Source organism: Carassius auratus, unplaced genomic scaffold, assembly GCF_003368295.1.
Source record: "Carassius auratus strain Wakin unplaced genomic scaffold, ASM336829v1 scaf_tig00019657, whole genome shotgun sequence".
Classification (NCBI taxonomy): domain Eukaryota; kingdom Metazoa; phylum Chordata; class Actinopteri; order Cypriniformes; family Cyprinidae; genus Carassius; species Carassius auratus.
Genome location: NW_020524977.1, coordinates 1 through 19507, shown reverse-complemented (window position 1 = coordinate 19507; position 19507 = coordinate 1). Strand labels below are relative to the sequence as shown.

General features: G+C 35.1%; 1 protein-coding gene across 1 annotated transcript in view; it reads left to right on the top strand.

The window, feature by feature from the left end:
• LOC113076289 (kelch-like protein 29) overlaps window positions 1-18135 on the top strand; it is a 115528-nt gene extending 97393 nt beyond the window's left edge. The window contains exon 10 of the mRNA XM_026248950.1: window positions 17467-18135. Coding sequence (XP_026104735.1) covers window positions 17467-17692 — 226 coding nt within the window. The 3' untranslated portion in view covers window positions 17693-18135. The remainder of the gene's footprint in view (window positions 1-17466) is intronic.
• Window positions 18136-19507: the final 1372 nt, after the last annotated feature.

The window sequence follows — 19507 nt, the reverse complement described above, 5'->3', positions numbered from 1 at the left end:
CAGATTATCATTACACATGAATGTGAACAAAATCAATTGCTCTGTCAACATTCATAATTACAGCTTATGATCAATATCAATTTGCTTCCACAATGATTCTTTAATTAACAAGTCCAGCCTGAAGGAAATGCAAAGTTTCCCTCTCGTAATTATGATTTCATAGAGCCATACGCATGCACTGAGCTCCTGAATACGATCCTTCTGACATGAGTTGAGCACAGCAAAACAAAGATGTGAAGCACTGCAGTATGGGAAATATATGTGCACAACAGTTTCATTTTTTGCTCATATCTCCTCATGTGAATGTGTTTAACCTCTTAAGAGTGAGATTGTGAAACGTCTGATGCTTCAATTGTGGGCGGCACGAGGGGGCAAGATTAAACAGGGCAATCAAAAAAACATTATGGCTGGTATTAAAGGAGCCCACCGCAGCTCATTACTGGTCTGAAAGGAGCTCAGGTGTCCCTATGAGTGCACAAGTCTGTCAAAACCAGCCTAGAATTTGATATTTCTCTTTAATGTCCATCATATTATGATGCAGCGACTTTCCCCGTGACACCTTTGCACTTAAAGCTGCGGTAGGTAACTTTTGACGCTGTAGCGGTTAATAAACAGAACTGCTTGCGTCTTGCGGAAGAACATCGTAGCCGGAACTACTTCTCTCTGTTTATGTCTATGAAGAATCACAAAGGTACTGGGTTACTCCGCCGCGGTATCCCCGAAGCAATCTAAAATAGTCCGAATATAAACACTTATTATAGGTGTACCCTAGTGATTCAGGACAAGCTAAAAACACGGTTTGGAAAATGGATTCATGGTGTACTCGCTTATTATGTTAATTTTTCTACATTTTGAACACAAACATAGTTACGGACCGCAGCTCTGATTGGCTGTTTTTTACCGGGAGCGGATGACTTTCTGCAAATGGTCATAGGACCACTGGGAGGAGCCAGAGGAGCTTGATTTTTTTCCCACAGATTATCTGTCTCATATTCTACTGTCAGGACATGATGACAGGTTTAATAAATATGTAAAAAATATTTTTTTACAAAAGTTCCCTACTGCACCTTTAATAACCCAAAACTTCAGATGAAGGTTTCCTTCCCTTCCAGAAATGAGCTGCATATGATCATGTTATATGGATTAGTTTATGTATAAAGCCCTGAAGCGTGCCGGACGTGCATGCATGCATGTATGCTGAGTTTAGATGTTCAGCATCCTTCACCCAGTGCTTCAGTCTGTATGTGTTGCATGTGAAATCGATATCATAACTCAACTGCTCACCATTATATTCTCATTATTGTGAGTTTAGCTGAGCGAATGCATGCTGTACCTCAGCGCTCAGTAGCGCCACAGGGATAAACACTTACTATTGCAAGCATATAGTTTCAACAACCTCAACAGCTTGAATATTTGATTTGAGTTTGTATCCCGGTGTTTGTGGGTAGGTTTTGTTGTAGCGTGTGTACTGTACACGAGTGAATCCTAGGATTTGATCAGCATAGACGAATGAAACCTCTTCCCCCATCATGAAGTCATTTACAGTGTGACGGTGCTAAACTTACACTGAGATTATAGCTCAGCCCCTTGAGAAGGTATATGATTCAGCTTATTAGAAGTATTTGTTAAGACTGGCTAATAATATAGTTTCTGATTCTAACCATGTCCTGCATAATGAGCATTGCGTAGTTGTATAAGTAGGAGGTCTAATGTGTCTTGTTCTTGTGTGGATCAAGTGCGTGTTTTTGCTTAAAGGATGCTGATTGTTGTAAACACAGATACTGGGATGCAAGAAAAATGTCAGACTTGTCTGACAATAAGGTGCTACATCACATCACATAAATGATAATCGACTGTAATAATGATCAGCAACCAATTTCATTACTGATTAGTTGAATATTTGAACTGTGCATGAGGAATGTCCATCAGCGATAGCACTTTTAAAGTATTCAATATGTTAGGTACAGTAATTACATTCTGAAGGTTGCAGTTAATTATCACTATCTCTGTTAATCATCATTGCATAACAGATGCTGTCACTGATGGCAACTAACAGTAAAAAGTTTGAATTTATATATTTATATTTACTGTAGATTAATTTGAAATGTATGTATTAATATTTTAGTTATTTAGTATATATATAGTAATTTTATTTGATATTTAAACATATAATTATAAAAATAATGTTAAAATGTATACATTCATTGCGTTATTGTTAAGACTATATATTAATATTTTATATATTTAAATAGATCATATGGTTTTAATTAAAAAAGTTTTTATAAATTATTATTACTTTATATATAAATATAAAATCAAAGTTAACATTTTTAATTTATTAATGCTAAATATATAATTGAAGTTGGAATTTATAAATTAATATCATATTAATTTAAATGTATGTATTAATGTTAAATCATTTTAAATGTATTAATGATTTTAAATGTTAATATATAAATTCAAACTTGAATTGTGTGCAATTTGTGTGTTTATTAAATATAAATGAAATGTAAAATGTAAAAATTTGAATTAATGAATTCTTTATTATTAAAATGCTTTATTCATTGATATTGATAATTGTACTAATATTTTATTATAGAAATTATATTTATTTAAATGTGTATATATATATATATATATATATATATATATATATATGAATGATTTAATTTTAATTAATTATATTATATTAATATATAAAATGAAGACTTCAACTTTATGAGCTAGCATGTATATATTCTGTGGCCTGCATGACCCATCTCCAGTCTGGACACACCGTTGAACATTGCATTACTGAGACATATTTGTCAATATGCCATGTTTTAAGTTCATCTTAGATGAAAAATATAGCTTACAAAGTCTAGTTCCATCTTTCTTGCCCTCTTTCGATCTCTAACCCCTTGTTTGTGGCCCTCCATCTGTCTCATGGTACGTTTTCATGCGCTGAGCCATGAAATCATTTCTGCTCAGAAGCATGTCTTCAGTAAGGCCTCTCTGTTCTGCCACCCAGCATGAGCGCATGGGGCGGCTTCTGTCCCAGGGTCACGCTGCTGGCTGTGTTATTGCCATGAAACAGTGTTTAAGTTTCATTTCTGATTTAGTTTGTGTGCAGGCAAACTGTTAAGTGCAGTTGATTGCTATTCCAAAACAAATAAAAGAAATGACCCCCCCACCCCACCCCTAAACTCCATTTTGAGTTTAATGAGCTCATATAGATAATACAGCCAAATAGCTCTGGAATATTTGCTATAATTGCTGAGTTGATTCAGATAATGAGAGCAACAACACAGAGCATTAGAGCGGAGAACGGTGCAGAAAGCATGACCTCACACGCTCTGTGCTGCTGTTTCTAACACTATCCAAATCAAACTCGGCTTGATTTCCTGCTCGTTTGTGCAGCTGAGGCTTCGCATTATTACATGCTTTGTGTTGTTTAATATGCCCTTGTGGTTCTTTTTAATTAATGGAAATTAAAGGAAATCTCCTATAGATAAAGAACCATTCATATTAAAATAACACATGCAGAAATAACGAAATAAAAGATTGTAAGTAAGTATTTCAAGTTTGAATTGATGTGAAACTTTAGTTGCTCTAACTGCTCTCCATTTTTCTTTAGCCTTTTAGCCTTCACTAGCTCATTTAAATAGTCCTGAAGTGTGATAAATGAATTTTTAAAGTGCAATTATTTCGTGTAGGTCATTAAACTGCATTTATAATGATTATAAAATGATTAGCAAAACTGTGTAGAAGTTTTAAATGGAGTATGACTTGCCATACCACAGGATATGACAACTTTATAATGTACTGTACAGTAAGGCAGACAAACAATAATAATAATTATAATAATATTGTTATAAATGTATATATTTATATAAAAATACATATATATTTAGATTAATAAATAAATCTATATTTATGTATTTGTTTATATGCATATTATTTTGTGTGTGTGTGCCTGTAACTTGAATTATGCATGACTTTCAAATTATTAAATTAATGTTTGAATAAAATAATTGCTTGGAAATTAATAATTTTTTTAATTAATGCATTTTTTTACACTGTAAATAATGTAATGTTGCATTATACTTCCATGTATAATTATGCATCCTGAAAATATTAAATAAATGGAATTTAGAACTTGCTCCTAATGAATTGTTAATTTATTATTATTATTATTTGCTTTCTTTACCGGTAAAAATCTTTAAAAAAAATTAAAATATAAAGTTAAGATAAATGTACTTGGAAAAGCAACCCTGAAAATCAAAACATATCCATATTAGTTTGAACAGCCTGAATTGAATGTGTCTTCCTGCACTGGCAGATTTAACGATACTTTAAAGTCTTCGTATTGTATTCTGCGTACTGTTTTGTAATGCACATTTCATTTGGTTAAAGCATATGAGGCAGTTAACTGCAAAATAAAAACAGGAGTTTTTGCAGTGTGTGCATACAGTAGTGCACGTAGTAAAATGTACTTTGTTGTTCAGTTGAGGAAGACGCTTCACTGGTAGCTCTGAGATGTGAGACCCCCGAGGGTCCATTCACTTCCAGTCTGCCCCGACCGATGCTCAGCGTCCCTCCACAGAAATGCTTTGACAGTAATCCTGTTCCTATTGTCCTGTAACCTGAAGAAAGTGTCAGGCCCTTCAGTGCACCCTACTGAGCTCACACTCACAGTCTAAGCTTAGAAACACACACACATGGATGCACACTGGACTTTGGGCACATTTTGAACCCTTTTAGTATCGCAATTTAAACTTAATGAAAGTGGGAAGTAGTGCATTTTTCAATTAGTGGTTGTAGTTTTGCTTTTAGTTAAAATTAATATGCCTTTTTTATTTATTTTTTACATTTTTGTATTATTATATAAACTAAAAACAAAATATTGTTAACTAAATTAAAGTTAAAGAAACTAAAACCGTAATAAACTTACTAAAAGCCACACACACACATATTTATAAAGAATTTTGCAGTTTAATTTTGCAATTAATTTTTCACGTAGAGCCAGTTAGGTTTGGACAGATATTTTCCCTTAATTAGTGAATCATCGTTTAAAAACTGCATTTTGTATTATCTTTGTGTTATATTAAAATTAGTTTAATGATCCGAATCTTTTAAGTGTGACAAATATGCAAGTTTTAGTAAAATGTCAGTATCATATACTATACTAGTATATAGTTTATATATTTTTAACTTGTTATAGTTGAGCTTTTAGTTTTTAGTTTGTGTTATTTTAGTACCTTAGATTAAACAATGTGCATGTGTGTGTGTGTGTGTGTGTGTGCGCATATATTTTCTTCTAGTAGCTGCTCATTTATTATCAGTGTGTGTGTGTGTGTGTGTGTGAGGGGCATGTTCTGCGGCGGGACCGCGGGTGCTTGGCCTGTAGCGTGGGCTGCGTTCCCTCACCCCCCGCTGTGATAATCCAGCACACGGTGAGATTAAGAATCTTCAGAGCGCCGTCACCCGCTGCGCCCGCTCCCCTTCCTCCAGCTCGCTCTGTCCCGTCCCCTGCCTCTCGTTCCTTCTGCTGGTGTAGAAAATGAGTATGAAGAGGAGCCAAAACCTCCCTAAACCCCTTCTCTAATTACAAACCTCTCCGTTCCCGTTCTCCCGGCTCCATACGCGTGACCGCGGGCAGCCTTCGATCGCCAACCTCCTGGAGCGATGCGCTCTGCGGGGCAGCTCGCTCCCTCCGACTCAGTTCGCTGAGCTCGTGGCCAGAAAAAGCTTCTTCCATCATCTCAGAAAGGGGCATGTTTAGTCCTGGTGGGCATCTAATGAGAGGATTCTGGGCCTCTCGTGGAATATGCTTTCCTTGCAGCCCAAACGAGGGACTTGTAAGTTTCTCGAGGCATTGAATTACAGTTCAGTTACATTGAAAAACATTTTTGTGAATCATAATGCAGCTGATATCATCATTGCATATTGTCATTCTGTAGCTGATTCTGAATTAAGTTGGAGGCTTGTTTAAATCATGGCACTGACAACAGCAAAAACATTGAATCTGTTTGTTGACTTTGTGTTCAAAGTTTCTTTGCCCGCAGATAAAAAGCAGCAGATATTGCACATAAACTCAGAACATACAGTTGTGCTGGAGAAATTTGTTGGCGAAGAACTTTGTGGTGCTTGTGAAACTCTTTTAATAAGACACGATTCCATCAACCTCACAAAATTTGATCTAAGCAGAACTGCCAGTTCACATCTAAACAAACCGAGTTGCTCACGTTAAACTTACATCAGTTCACAGTTCACACTGGAGACAGAAAGACCAAACCCTTGAGTCTGACAGCGGAGCATATTCTAATATTTGGCCATGCATGAGGTTACTGGGAACTTTTAGCTTTCACCCCAGTAAAATTGCGAGGTTTACTTGATGAAAAAGGCCCTGAATATTCAGTGAGCCCGGATCAGTCATGTGTGCTGTGACGGCGATATATTTGGGCTGCACCCGAGGAGGATATAAGGTTGGTGGAAGTAATGGATGTCTGAGCGAGACTGTGTACCATCACCAGATAAATGACTGGCTGATGGTTTTGGAGATTTCCAGGTTGCACCGGCAGGCAACTCATTTCTCTTGTTCCTTCCTGCTTTCCCTCTGCCCCTCCAGCGGAGGAAAGCAGAGGGTTTGCTGACGGAAGATACGGCTCATGCTGGAGAAACAGGATGATGAACGGAGCCACGGGAAAGATTAGGAATATCCACCGTTTCCTCCGGGAGATATGCGGCTTGTGATGTCACAAAATATTATCTGCACTGTTTTTATAAGTAAATTAATAGTTTGTGTGATGTATTTATATGGCGATCAGGTTTGTAGTATAGGTTTGGCTCATTTACATGAAATAATATATATATATATATATATATATATATATATTTTTTTTTTTTTTTTAAGTAAAAAAAATGCATCTTTGATTCAGCAAGGATGCAATAAATCATTTAATTGGAGTAAGGATGCTGAAAATTCAGCTTAAGTTTTTAAACCTTCAAATAGAAAATAGTTATTTCAACTGTAATAATATTTCACAGTATTACTGTTTATTTACTGTATGCTTGATCAAGTAAATGCAGCCTTGTTGAGCATAAGAGATGTCTTTCAAAAAAATGAACTTTTGACCACGATCTGATAAACATTCGAGCATGTGATGGTTCGATGGATGACAGTAATGTTTCCAAAAGAGAAGTTGTGTCACAGATAAAAGTGAAATAATGTGCAGCTGAGTCTTTCTTTAGAGAAGACCACAGACAGCAGTGAAAGTCACGGGCTGTTCTTTTGTCGTTGTCTGTGGATCCTGTGCGACTCGACCAGCAGCACTCAGGTGTATGGTAAGCACCGCTTCATTCAGGACATAATGAAAAGGGAAGCGCGGGCGGGTAATGAAGTCTTGGGCGAGCTTCTGTGGCTGAGACTGCTCTCGCCGTGAGCTTTGGTAATTGGCGCCTGACCTACTCCGCCGTCGAGTTGTAATGTCACAATTTGTGTGTGATGCACAAATCCAATTAAGTCGGAGTGCTGTGCGGAGTTCTCCTGATGGAGGCTCAAGGTGCCCTCTGCAGCGATACTGTGTGTGCAGACGCCACTGGAAGCCTGGAAGAGCCACATCACAAATTGGTGAGATCAGAGAGATTATTAGACATGTCTGTGTGGGCTGATCGCGCCGGCCCTTTAAGAGCAGATTAAATGAAGTTAACAGATGAAATGAACATCTCGTGTGTACTGCAAACAGAACTAAAAAGCAGGTTTTTATCCACCCGGACGCAATATAGTGTGTAAAAGATGTTAAGATAGGAGGAAGAAGTAGACAGTGGATTGTACACCAATGTTTTTACACCAAGGCTTAAAAAGATAATGATGCACTTAATTAAGGCAAGTGCAAATGGAACACTAGTCAGCAAAATCACGGGAAAATCACTGTAACTCACCAGGAACTAAAAGATAGTAAATAGAATTTTAGTCTGTAAAATAGCATTTTTTAAAGCACATATTGTGTGCGTGCTGAATTTAATTACATTTAATTAAATTAGAGTTTTACTCCATCTATCAACTATGTTAGGTCCTTGAGTTTTTTTTTTTTTTTTTTTTACATCTATTTGTCTTTCAAAGAAACATTACTATGTCTAGACAGGAGGGATATCTTGATTTATAAAATAAATATTCTATTCTATTTTTATTTAATTGTATTTTATTTAGTTTGAGTGAATAGACGAGTTAACATTATTATGTTCAGACAGTAATATGTTGATTTATAAAAGATATTTATTTTATTTTGGTGATGAGTTAAGATTACCATGTCCATTAATATGTTGATTTAAAAATAGTTTATATTTGATTTGTGAGTGAAAAGGTGTCTTTTATTTACAATAAATTGAAAAAAATAAATAATCAGTTTGTGTGTTGAGTAAATATGAATGATTTAACAATAGATAAACATGGGTGTAAATATGTTTGTTATTTTGCATCAGATTTTTGATACAAGCAACTTTACCTTTCTTTGAGAAATAAGCACAAGCTTCAGCTCTAATGCTTATTTCAGTTTTCATTCTGTCTCTCTAGTTAAAAGGCCATTAAATCACTAATGGCCAAAGCATGAAATGTCCATAGTTGCATTACAGGAGTTGTTCTGTTATTTTCTGGCCCATGATCATGTTTATGTTTTCTTCTGTAAAGCAGTTAGTTCTAATTTGATTCTGAAGGTTATTTGCTTCTCTAAGTGAATGCAGTGTGACACTGTAAGAAGAAGAAGTAGTATGCATAGACTACTTTTGTCAGAAGTTTTATTTTGCTTTTTTAAGTTTGATATTTAAAACTGAACTTTGATGAATAATTAAAAAGTGTATAAATAAATTAAATAATGAACCAGACTAAGTGACATATCACCTTTTGAGTCTGTTAATTTATTGATATGACACAGATTTCTGTCAATATTCTTGACCAAAGTGTAGAAGCTCTAAAGAATTAATTTGAAGACAGTGATGAAGCTATTATCAGCACAGCAGATAACACACACCATAATTAAGATGTTCAGAGACGCTGTGTGCTCAGCTTGATATCCTTTGCATTTTTTAATTCATTTGCTTTTTGCACTTTGGTTTTAGTTTTATGGACAGTTTTCCATTTACCTTTTTTCAGTTTCTCTTAGGGGTGGGAATTCTTAGGCATTTCTAGATTAGATCTGATTCCAGAAGCCATGATCATACTCCAAAATGATTCTTTGACATTCTTATTTTAATTATTCAGTTGTGCATATATATTTATGTATATTTAAGGTCTGGTTTTAAATTGAAAGAAGAGGAAAATTGGAAGAAGAGAAATATGTTAAATATTCTCATATATATATATATATATATATATATATATATATATATATATATATATATATACACACAGGTGTATCTCAATAAATTAGAATGTCGTGGAGAAGTTAATTTATTTCAGTAATTCAACTCAAATATATGTATTAAATTAATCCAATGCACACAGACTGAAGTAGTTCAAGTCTTTGGTTCTTTTGATTGTGATGATTGTGGCTCACATTTAACAAACCCAACAAATTAGAATATGGTGACATGCCAATCAGTTAATTAATTCAAAACATCTGCAAAGGTTTCCTGAGCCTTCAAAATTGTCTCTCAGTTTGGTTCACTAGGCTACACAATCATGGGGAAGGCTGCTGACCTGACAGTTGTCCACAAGACAATCATTGACACCCTGCATGAGGAGGGTAAAGCCACAAACATTCATTGCCAAAGAGGCTGGCTGTTCACAGAGTGCTGTATCAAAGCATGTTAACAGTTGAGAGGAAAGAAAGTTGAGAGGAAAGAAAAAGTGTAGAAGAAAATATGCACAACCAACCAAGATAACCGCAGCCTTATGAGGATTGTCAAGCAAAATTGATTCAAGAATTTGAGTGAACTTCACAAGAAATGAACTGAGGCTGGGGTCAAGGCATCAAGGGCCACAACACCCAAATTTGTCAAGGAATGTGTATTTCATTTGGAAACCAAGGTCCTAGAGTCTGGAGGAAGGATGGAGAAGCTCATAGCCCAATTTTCCAGCAGGATTTGGAACCTGCCCACACTGCCAAAAGCACAAAAAGTCGGTTAAATGACCATGATGTTGGTGTGCTTGACTGGCCAGCAAACTCACCAGACCTGGACCCCAGAGAGAATCTATGGAGTATTGTCAAGAGGAAAATGAGAAACAAGAGACCAAACAAGGCAGATGAGCTGAAGGCCACTGTCAAAGAAACCTGGGCTTCTAGACCACCTCAGCAGATCCACAAACTGATCACCTCCATGCCACGCTGAACTGAGACAGTAATTAAAGCAAAAGGAGTCCCTACCAAGTATTGAGTACATGCACAGTAAATCAACATACAGTACTTTCCAGAAGGCAAACAATTCACACACACACACACACAAAAAATATTTTGTTCAATGTTTTGTTTACAGTTAAAAGAACCAAAGACTTAAACTACTTCAGTCCATGTGAATAGAATTTATTTAATACACAAGTTTCACAATTTGAGTTGAATTACTGAAATATCTTTTCAACAACATTAATTTATTGAGATGCACCTGTATATATAAATGAAGAAATGACAAGTAACAGTGAATTAAATTAAAACAGAATTTTGAGGTAGAAAGACCTAAATATCATTTAATTGTAAAAACAAAACACCTTAATTTATATTTTTACATTGTTGGGATTGCAGTTTTTGTCTTTATTTCATAACATGTCTTATTATTTATATAATTGTTTTTTATCAGAACAGCTTTCACATTGAGAGTGACATTTTAAACTGGACATTGATAATCTACAATACAACTGCACATTTAGCAAGAGACTCATCTGGCGTTCATCTGTAGTTCCTCAAGACTGCTGTAAAAGGATCTTTATCTATAGACTGTCCAACCGGATGACCTTTATAAAGACCCGAGGAAGCAAAGGTCACCTCTTTTCTGAAGAGAATTGGTGAGTTGTATTTATTGTTGCAGGAGCAGGACTAGGATGCCGCTGTCATCCCATACAATTAACCTCTGATCCTGGTGACAGGTTCGGCGTTTGTAGCCGGACGAACGCAGAGGAGCCTGTCACAGGGCTTTCCCCAGCCATTCTCTGGCGAAACTAAAGCCAAGCGTGTTCAGACAGTGCTGTGAGCGATATTCACGCTGAGATTGTTTGGTCACTGCAGCCCAACGCATCCATCCACACGGCAGACATTCACTGCTTAACGCGTTTGCTGTGCTGATTACTTCACAATAAATAATACAGAAGTTTAATTGCAGTGTGAGGAAGCTGAAGTCTTCCGTGATGTCTCTGTGAGGGGCCGTAACCTCAATTACAAACCGCTTCAGCGTGCGTGAAACAAGATTCAGACTGCAAATTAAGTCCATCAAATGCTGTTTATTTATTGTGACGGGCCACAAAGGGCAAGAGAATGTCTTTTTCTGCCATCAAAATGCTTCTTTTCAAAAAACACACATCTGTTTTAATGAATTTAGCTCTCAGAATAGAACTACGCTTGTTCTCCTGCAGCCAGGATTGGCATTGTACACAACAGGGGCTTGTTGTTCATTTAAAGGAACAAAAACTTTATTTAAAACATTTTTGTGAGCTGAAATTGTTTAAAGCAAAGTAATTGTAGGGCTAAAATTAATAACACATGGTAAAATACAAGTGAACTAAAAAGTAATTAAAACTGGTATGAAACTAGACAATATAATATTAAATTTATTATTTAATAATCCACATAAGAACAAAAAACAAGTTATTTATATTCACTGCTGATTTGAAAAAACAAATTCAAGCTGTTTCAATTATTATTTAGATACTAGTTCCACAGAAATTTTACGTTCAGTCAATTTCTGTCTTTAAAGTGTTGCCTGAATTGTTAATTTTAGTTGTCTAAACCTTTACTGAAATTGTTTATTGTGCATCTAACCCTAACAAAAAATGTTTTTTAATTGGTCAGACATTAAGAAAACTACAGCAAATTAGGTAAATTACAATTTAACGATTATGTTAACTAAGATTTATTATTTGGGAATCATAAGAAATTGTTGTGGAACTAGTTATTATATTTTATACTGAGTTTAAGAAAATGTGTTCCTGTAGCTCAAGTGGTAGAGCATTGCGCATTACCTGACCGTGAACTTGACAAGATGGCACTGCTGTTTCTCCCGCAAAGTCTCTCATGTATATACAGTATTGTTCAAAATAATAGCAGTACAATGTGACTAACCAGAATAATCAAGGTTTTTAGTATATTTTTTATTGCTACGTGGCAAACAAGTTACCAGTAGGTTCAGTAGATTGTCAGAAAACAAACAAGACCCAGCATTCATGATATGCACGCTCTTAAGGCTGTGCAATTGGGCAATTAGTTGAAAGGGGTGTGTTCAAAAAAATAGCAGTGTCTACCTTTGACTGTACAAACTCAAAACTATTTTGTACAAAAAAAAATTTTTCTGGGATTTAGCAATCCTGTGAATCACTAAACTAATATTTAGTTGTATGACCACAGTTTTTAAAAACTGCTTGACATCTGTGTGGCATGGAGTCAACCAACTTGTGGCACCTCTCAGCTGTTATTCCACTCCATGATTCTTTAACAACATTCCACAATTCATTCACATTTCTTGGTTTTGCTTCAGAAACAGCATTTTTGATATCACCCCACAAGTTCTCAATTGGATTAAGGTCTGGAGATTGGGCTGGCCACTCCATAACATTAATTTTGTTGGTTTGGAACCAAGACTTTGCCCGTTTACTAGTGTGTTTTGGGTCATTGTCTTGTTGAAACAACCATTTCAAGGGCATGTCCTCTTCAGCATAGGGCAACATGACCTCTTCAAGTATTTTAACATATGCAAACTGATCCATGATCCCTGGTATGCGATAAATAGGCCCAACACCATAGTAGGAGAAACATGCCCATATCATGATGCTTGCACCTCCATGCTTCACTGTCTTCACTGTGTACTGTGGCTTGAATTCAGAGTTTGGGGGTCGTCTCACAAACTGCCTGTGGCCCTTGGACCCAAAAAGAACAATTTTACTCTCATCAGTCCACAAAATGTTCCTCCATTTCTCTTTAGGCCAGTTGATGTGTTCTTTGGCAAATTGTAACCTCTTCTGCACATGCCTTTTTTTTAACAGAGGGACTTTGCGGGGGATTCTTGAAAATAGATTAGCTTCACCCAGACGTCTTCTAACTGTCACAGTACTTACAGGTAACTCCAGACTGTCTTTGATCATCCTGGAGGTGATCATTGGCTGAGCCTTTGCCATTCTGGTTATTCTTCTATCCATTTTGATGGTTGTCTTCCGTTTTCTTCCACGTCTCTCTGGTTTTGCTCTCCATTTTAAGGCATTGGAGATCATTTTAGCTGAACAGCCTATCATTTTTTGCACCTCTTTATAGGTTTTCCCCTCTCTAATCAACTTTTTAATCAAAGTACGCTGTTCTTCTGAACAATGTCTTGAACGACCCATTTTCCTCAGCTTTCAAATGCATGTTCAACAAGTGTTGGCTTCATCCTTAAATAGGGGCCACCTGATTCACACCTGTTTCTTCACAAAATTGATGACCTCAGTGATTGAATGCCACACTGCTATTTTTTTGAACACACCCCTTTCAACTAATTCAACTAATTGCCCAATGTCACAGCCTTAAGAGCGTGCATATCATGAATGCTGGGTCTCATTTGTTTTCTGAGAATCTACTGAACCTACTGGTAACTTGTTTGCCACGTAGCAATAAAAAAATATACGAAAAACCTTGATTATTCTGGTTAGTCACATTGTACTGCTATTATTTTGAACAATACTGTATTCATATATATATCATATATTCATATATTTGTGTAGACTTCATATAATATGTCTTCTCAACTAAGTCCAAGCAATAAAATGTGTTGAATTGTACATCCATATATGTGGATTAAAGCTCTAAGCCTCGAGAGACTGTGTTACAGTGATTTTACCCCAGAAAAGAGTGTAATTAGGCATGACGTGAAGCTGAAAACCTTCTTAACTGCTGTAAAATCATTAGAATGGCCTCTTGGGGCTCCTTTCTTTTATAAAGCGGCAAAAGCAGTAAAATGAAAGATAGTCATAATTATGAGTTAAATGCATTCATTGCTAGATGTTTGCATTTCCTCAAAGTTATGTGAACTGTGTTTATGCGGTGTGTTTGCCAAGTGTTGCTATGCAGATTCCAGAGTGGTATTATTGAGATTAGTGAATGTTATTATTAAGAACTAAATCTAAAACTAATCAAATGTTTTTCTTATTGAAATAAAACTAAAAAATTTTTTTTTAAATAAAATGAGAAATGTTGTCTTGACCACTAACTGAAATTTTAAAGTACTAAAATCACTAAAACAAGAAATATTAACTGAAATAAAGTAACAGATAATACTGAATTTAAGTTAGTAACGTAATAAAACTAAAACACACACACACAATGACCAAAACATAGATAAATAATATAAAAAAAGATTAATACAATTATTGAAGTAAAATGAGTTTACGTTGGCACTAAAAATACTGAAACTAAAACTGAAGTTAAAAACAAATACATATTTAAAATAAATTATATTTTAAAATGGTAAGAAGTAGCATATACTAAAAAATTATAAAATTACACTGATTTTATTTTAATTTAGTGTTACATTGACTTAAACTAAAACTGAAAGGAAAATAAAACTAAATAGGAAAAAAGAAAGATTAAGAAAAATGACAAAAGCACGTACCAAAAATACTAAAACTGAAGTAAAAAAATAAAAATAATACAAAAATTGAATGAAAATGTGAAATTAATAGAAATGCTTATTAAAACTAAATTCATAAATCAAATTATTGAAACTAAATCAAATCTAAATAGAAATATATAATATATAAAAATAAAATTGTAAAATTGTAATAAATCTAATAATAGTATATAATAAAGCACCACAGATCTTGGGGTGTTCTGCAGGTGTTCTGTGTGGTTACAACGATGTTTAGCTTGGCAAACACAATCACAGTAAACAGAATAATCAGCTCCATCATCTTGGTGCAAGTTGCAGGTGTGTGTAGGAAACGTCCAGCGCTGGAGAGTTTTATGATTTTAAATAAAGCACAGATCATTTGCTTAATGCTGTAGAAATTCCTCAAATAATGAGAGACCACGGACTCCCAAGACGTATCGATTCCAGCCGAGCGTGTTTACGCCGCTGGCTCGGCAAGCGCAGCGAACTTGACCCTTGACCGCTATGACATCGCGTAGATATACCTGAGAGGAACGGCAGATAAACCGTTCTTCAAGGACGGGAGGAACGATAAGGACAGACAGGAGCTCAGAAGTGCCATCCTCTGGCTTTATCAGAGCAAACGTGAGGAGATTTTCTATTCATGTGTCCTAACAGCCCTCACCACCTCCCGCTCCGGCTGATCTGATTGGCTCCCTGCAGACACAGGTTACCAAAGCAGCCAATCAGAGACTCTCAGGTGATTAAACAGAGAGTGAATTGTGAGGCGGGTGAATGTGGGTCACAGTACAGTAGCTCTGATAATTACAGGAGCGCTGATGAGATCATCATAGAGGACAGATCTGGATAACATCCATTATTATCTGCTCTCTATGTCACTCTCATTTCATTCCCTTCTCAGTCGCTTCTAGAAAGGTCAGTTTCTGAAACTCACTTGGACTATATTGGAACAATATACACTTATGTTCAAACATTTGGGGTGGGCAGGTTTTTTTCTTCTTCTTTAAGGAAATTGTAAAAAAATTTCAGCGAGGATTCATTGAAAAATAGTAACCGTAAATGCAACTAATTGCAATTTTAAAATAACATTACTAATTAATACAAAAATGTATCTGAAATATGACACTTGTTTAAAAAAAATGTTGAGCCTCTACAACGGCTACAAAAAAGTAGTTTGTAGTGTCGAAACAGCAGAGACGGCGATCTTATTCAAGTGTGCACTTAAAAATTAGAACTTATCAAAGATAAACTCAGCTAGTCGAGTCACTTGCCATTACATTTAGCATTTTTGCATTATGTGATGCTGCGGCGTCTCACTCGATTTGTGCGAGCTGTTGCTAATGTATTTGCAGCCCGAGGCTTCTCATCCTGCCTGCTATATTCCTTTTCTCATCATCTTTATACCTCTGCTGATGTGGTCTGCAGTGAATTGAAATATTGGCAAAGCTGTTCATGCATTTATCTTACAGAAAGTATCTGTGGTTAGTAATCAGTTCCGTTCGCTTCATAATTGTGTTTCGTGTCCTCACGTGTTTGATTCATTAAATAGTTAATCAATAGGCGCAGGAGCCAAAGCATTTTGCCGATCTTGAGGCGTTCTCTGGCGTTCCCTCAAACTGATTCAGCCTTTCGCGTGATCTTTTGGGGGACGTTGGGCTGTCAGGAGACAGATGCTGGTGGAATGGTCTCAGTCGTCATTCAGAGCAATTAGGAACGACTGATCCTGAGAAGAATGGCGCAGAACGGTGAACACACGGCCCTCAGCAGCACTCAGGCTCTTTTTTACTTTTTCAGTTCAAATTACATTGGAATTGAGGGAGCAAACTGGATGCAGAATTACATTTGAATTAAATGAGAATTCAAAAACTCATTTTGAAATAGAAATGTAGTTCTAATATTGATTTGACAGCCTTGTTTGGAAATTTTGGACAAATGCAAAATGGCAAATGTGTGATGGAGGGTTATATGGATAGATAGACTTTAATTTCCATTTATGCAATTTATGTACAGTATTTCTTTATTTTTAATAAATTAATTTTTATTAAAATATTTATGTTTAAATATATTAAACTAAAGATTTTTTACATTCTTGGTTAAAGAAATATATAAGACATGCCATGTATTTAGTCCAAATTATTTAATCATTTTAATATTTGTTATTTTTTATTAATTCACTGTTATTTATATATTTCATAATATTTTTATGAAATTTGATGAATGAAATGGCACATATTTAGTCTGTTTATTTAATCATTTTTAATTAATTCACTTTTGTTTATATTTCATCATAATGCATTTTTTAAGAATTAAATGCCACCTTTTTGGTCTTTTATATTTAATAATTTTCTAATAGTTTTTAATAAAAATAACTTTACTACATTACATTAACAAAATGTTAAAATGTTTAATACTTGATCTTAAATCTTATATATATATATATGAATCTCTTTTAATAGCTCCAGTTCAGATTTCCATTAAATTTCATGCAAGATGTGACCAATTAACAAATCCACATAGTTAATCAAAATCGATCCTTCTTCAGTTGTGAATTGTGTCCAGCTCTGCTGATTTCTTGCTGTTACAGTTATATAGCGTTGGTTTTTCACAATAAAGCACTGCGTCTTCATTAGGACACATTGCGAGAAGTATCTGTTGCAGTTAGAACCGTACAGACAGCAGCAATGCTAATAAAAGTATGTGTTTCTTTAGGTACGACACCATCACCAATCAATGGGAGACGGTGACTCCTCTGCCCAAACCGGTTCACTCGGCGGCTGCCACTGTGTGCGGAGGAAAGATCTACGTGTTCGGCGGTGTGAACGAAGCTGGACGCTCTGCTGGGGTTTTACAGTCTTACGTCCCTCAGACCAACACCTGGAGCTTTATAGAGTCCCCCATGATCGGTAGGTACTTCGTTTCAACACCAGTTTGTTAATGGAAAATAAAAAATGTTCATTTGTGCATGTAAATCTTTGCGCAAAGACGATTTAAAAACATGTATTTGTCAGCATGGCACCAGGAGGTGTTTGAGTGTTTGTGGTCGGCCGTGGTGAAAGGCTTTTATGGGGCTGTTTGCTTTGCTCAGGGGCTCAATCGTAGCAGAAGAACAGCAGGACTGATACGGCAGATTGGGACTCACCATCTTTACTTGCAGTAGGAGGTTTTCAGGCTTCAATTAGCTCAGTGATTGCTGTGCTATGGCATCATAAAAGCCATTTCATAAACTAAATTAACTTGGTAATTAAATTAAGTTGCATTCAGTACATAAAACTAGATAAACATGAAAAATAATCATGCAAGTCCACATGATCATCTTTACTTGTTGTAATAATTGTTCAAACACTTGAGTATATTTCCATGTTTCCCTTTGTACAGAACAGTCTCGTTTAATCAACCTTCGAGCAGCTATTTATAGCTGAAGTTGTAAGTGTATGATTAGGTTAAAATCAACCGCGCTTTTTGAGAACCAGTAAAACTATTAACTAAAATTGCAGTATTAATCAGTAACGCTGTACATTAAGATACTATATGTTGACATTTAGTTGATAAAAATAAAAATGTATTGTGTTGAAATATTTAATATATTAATTTTATATAAATATTTATATTTATTAATAATAAATGAAAAAAAAACTTTTATAACTGAACAAAATTATAAAACACAATACTTTTGTTTTTGCCCCAAGTGTTGAGTTTATCATTTCGTAAGTGTATATTAATAATTCATTGTATTCATTTATGGTGATATATTTTACATTATTTATATTAATTATTTTAAGATTTGAATGTCATATTTAAAATGTTATTATAAATTATTAATAGTAAATGCCATTTAAAAAAAACATTCATGATATCTTATGTTAAATGGTAATGGACAAAAACTTAATCTTAGCTCATGTTACTTCAAATATCAATATTATAATTGATATTTTAATTATAAAATTATAAAATAATTTTTAACATTTCAATTCAAATATAAAATTAAATATAAATAATTTAATGCAATGGATTTTTTATTTTTAAATAATATAAGATTGAAATAATACAAATAATGTAACATTAAACATTGTTATATTTAACTTTTCTTATCATATATTTATCTATCTTGTTAATGTTACTTCAAATACTAATGCATTTTTAACCTTCACGTATGAAACTGTATATCTGCATTACTATAATATTTATATCAATTATAATAATATAATTTACTGTTGCAATATTAGTTGACTATACAAGGATAAATTAAGGATAAATACGAGCATGGTATGATTTCGTGTCAGGAATAAGACTACCTCTATCCTGGCAGTGGTTAGTGTTTGGTTCTTTCTCACTGATTGACAAGCCTGTAAGTCTTCATTTCATTTTCATATAGCCCTTTTTTCACCCAGAATGAGAAACTGCCATTCTACCATTGCATATTTCTACGAGGTAATGGTCTTATGCTCAAGGCTTTTAACAGGTTCATTTCTTCAAGGTCCCATGTGATTGTGTTGTTTGAAGACCTGCGGTCAGTAGTAAACAACTACTGAGCAAACACTAGTTCAACCAGTGCCAAACAAGACAAGCTGTCAGTGAAGGTCAAACAGGCATAAGAGCCACTGGAAGGCACCCAAGCCACGTGGACAGTGGGGAATTGATTGCAAACAATTGCTTGTACAAATTATACAAGATTGCAGGGCGTCTTTAGAGTACAGGCACATTAAAAAGTGATTCAGGGGAGCCTCTGGAGAGTGTGATGAGTTATCACTGA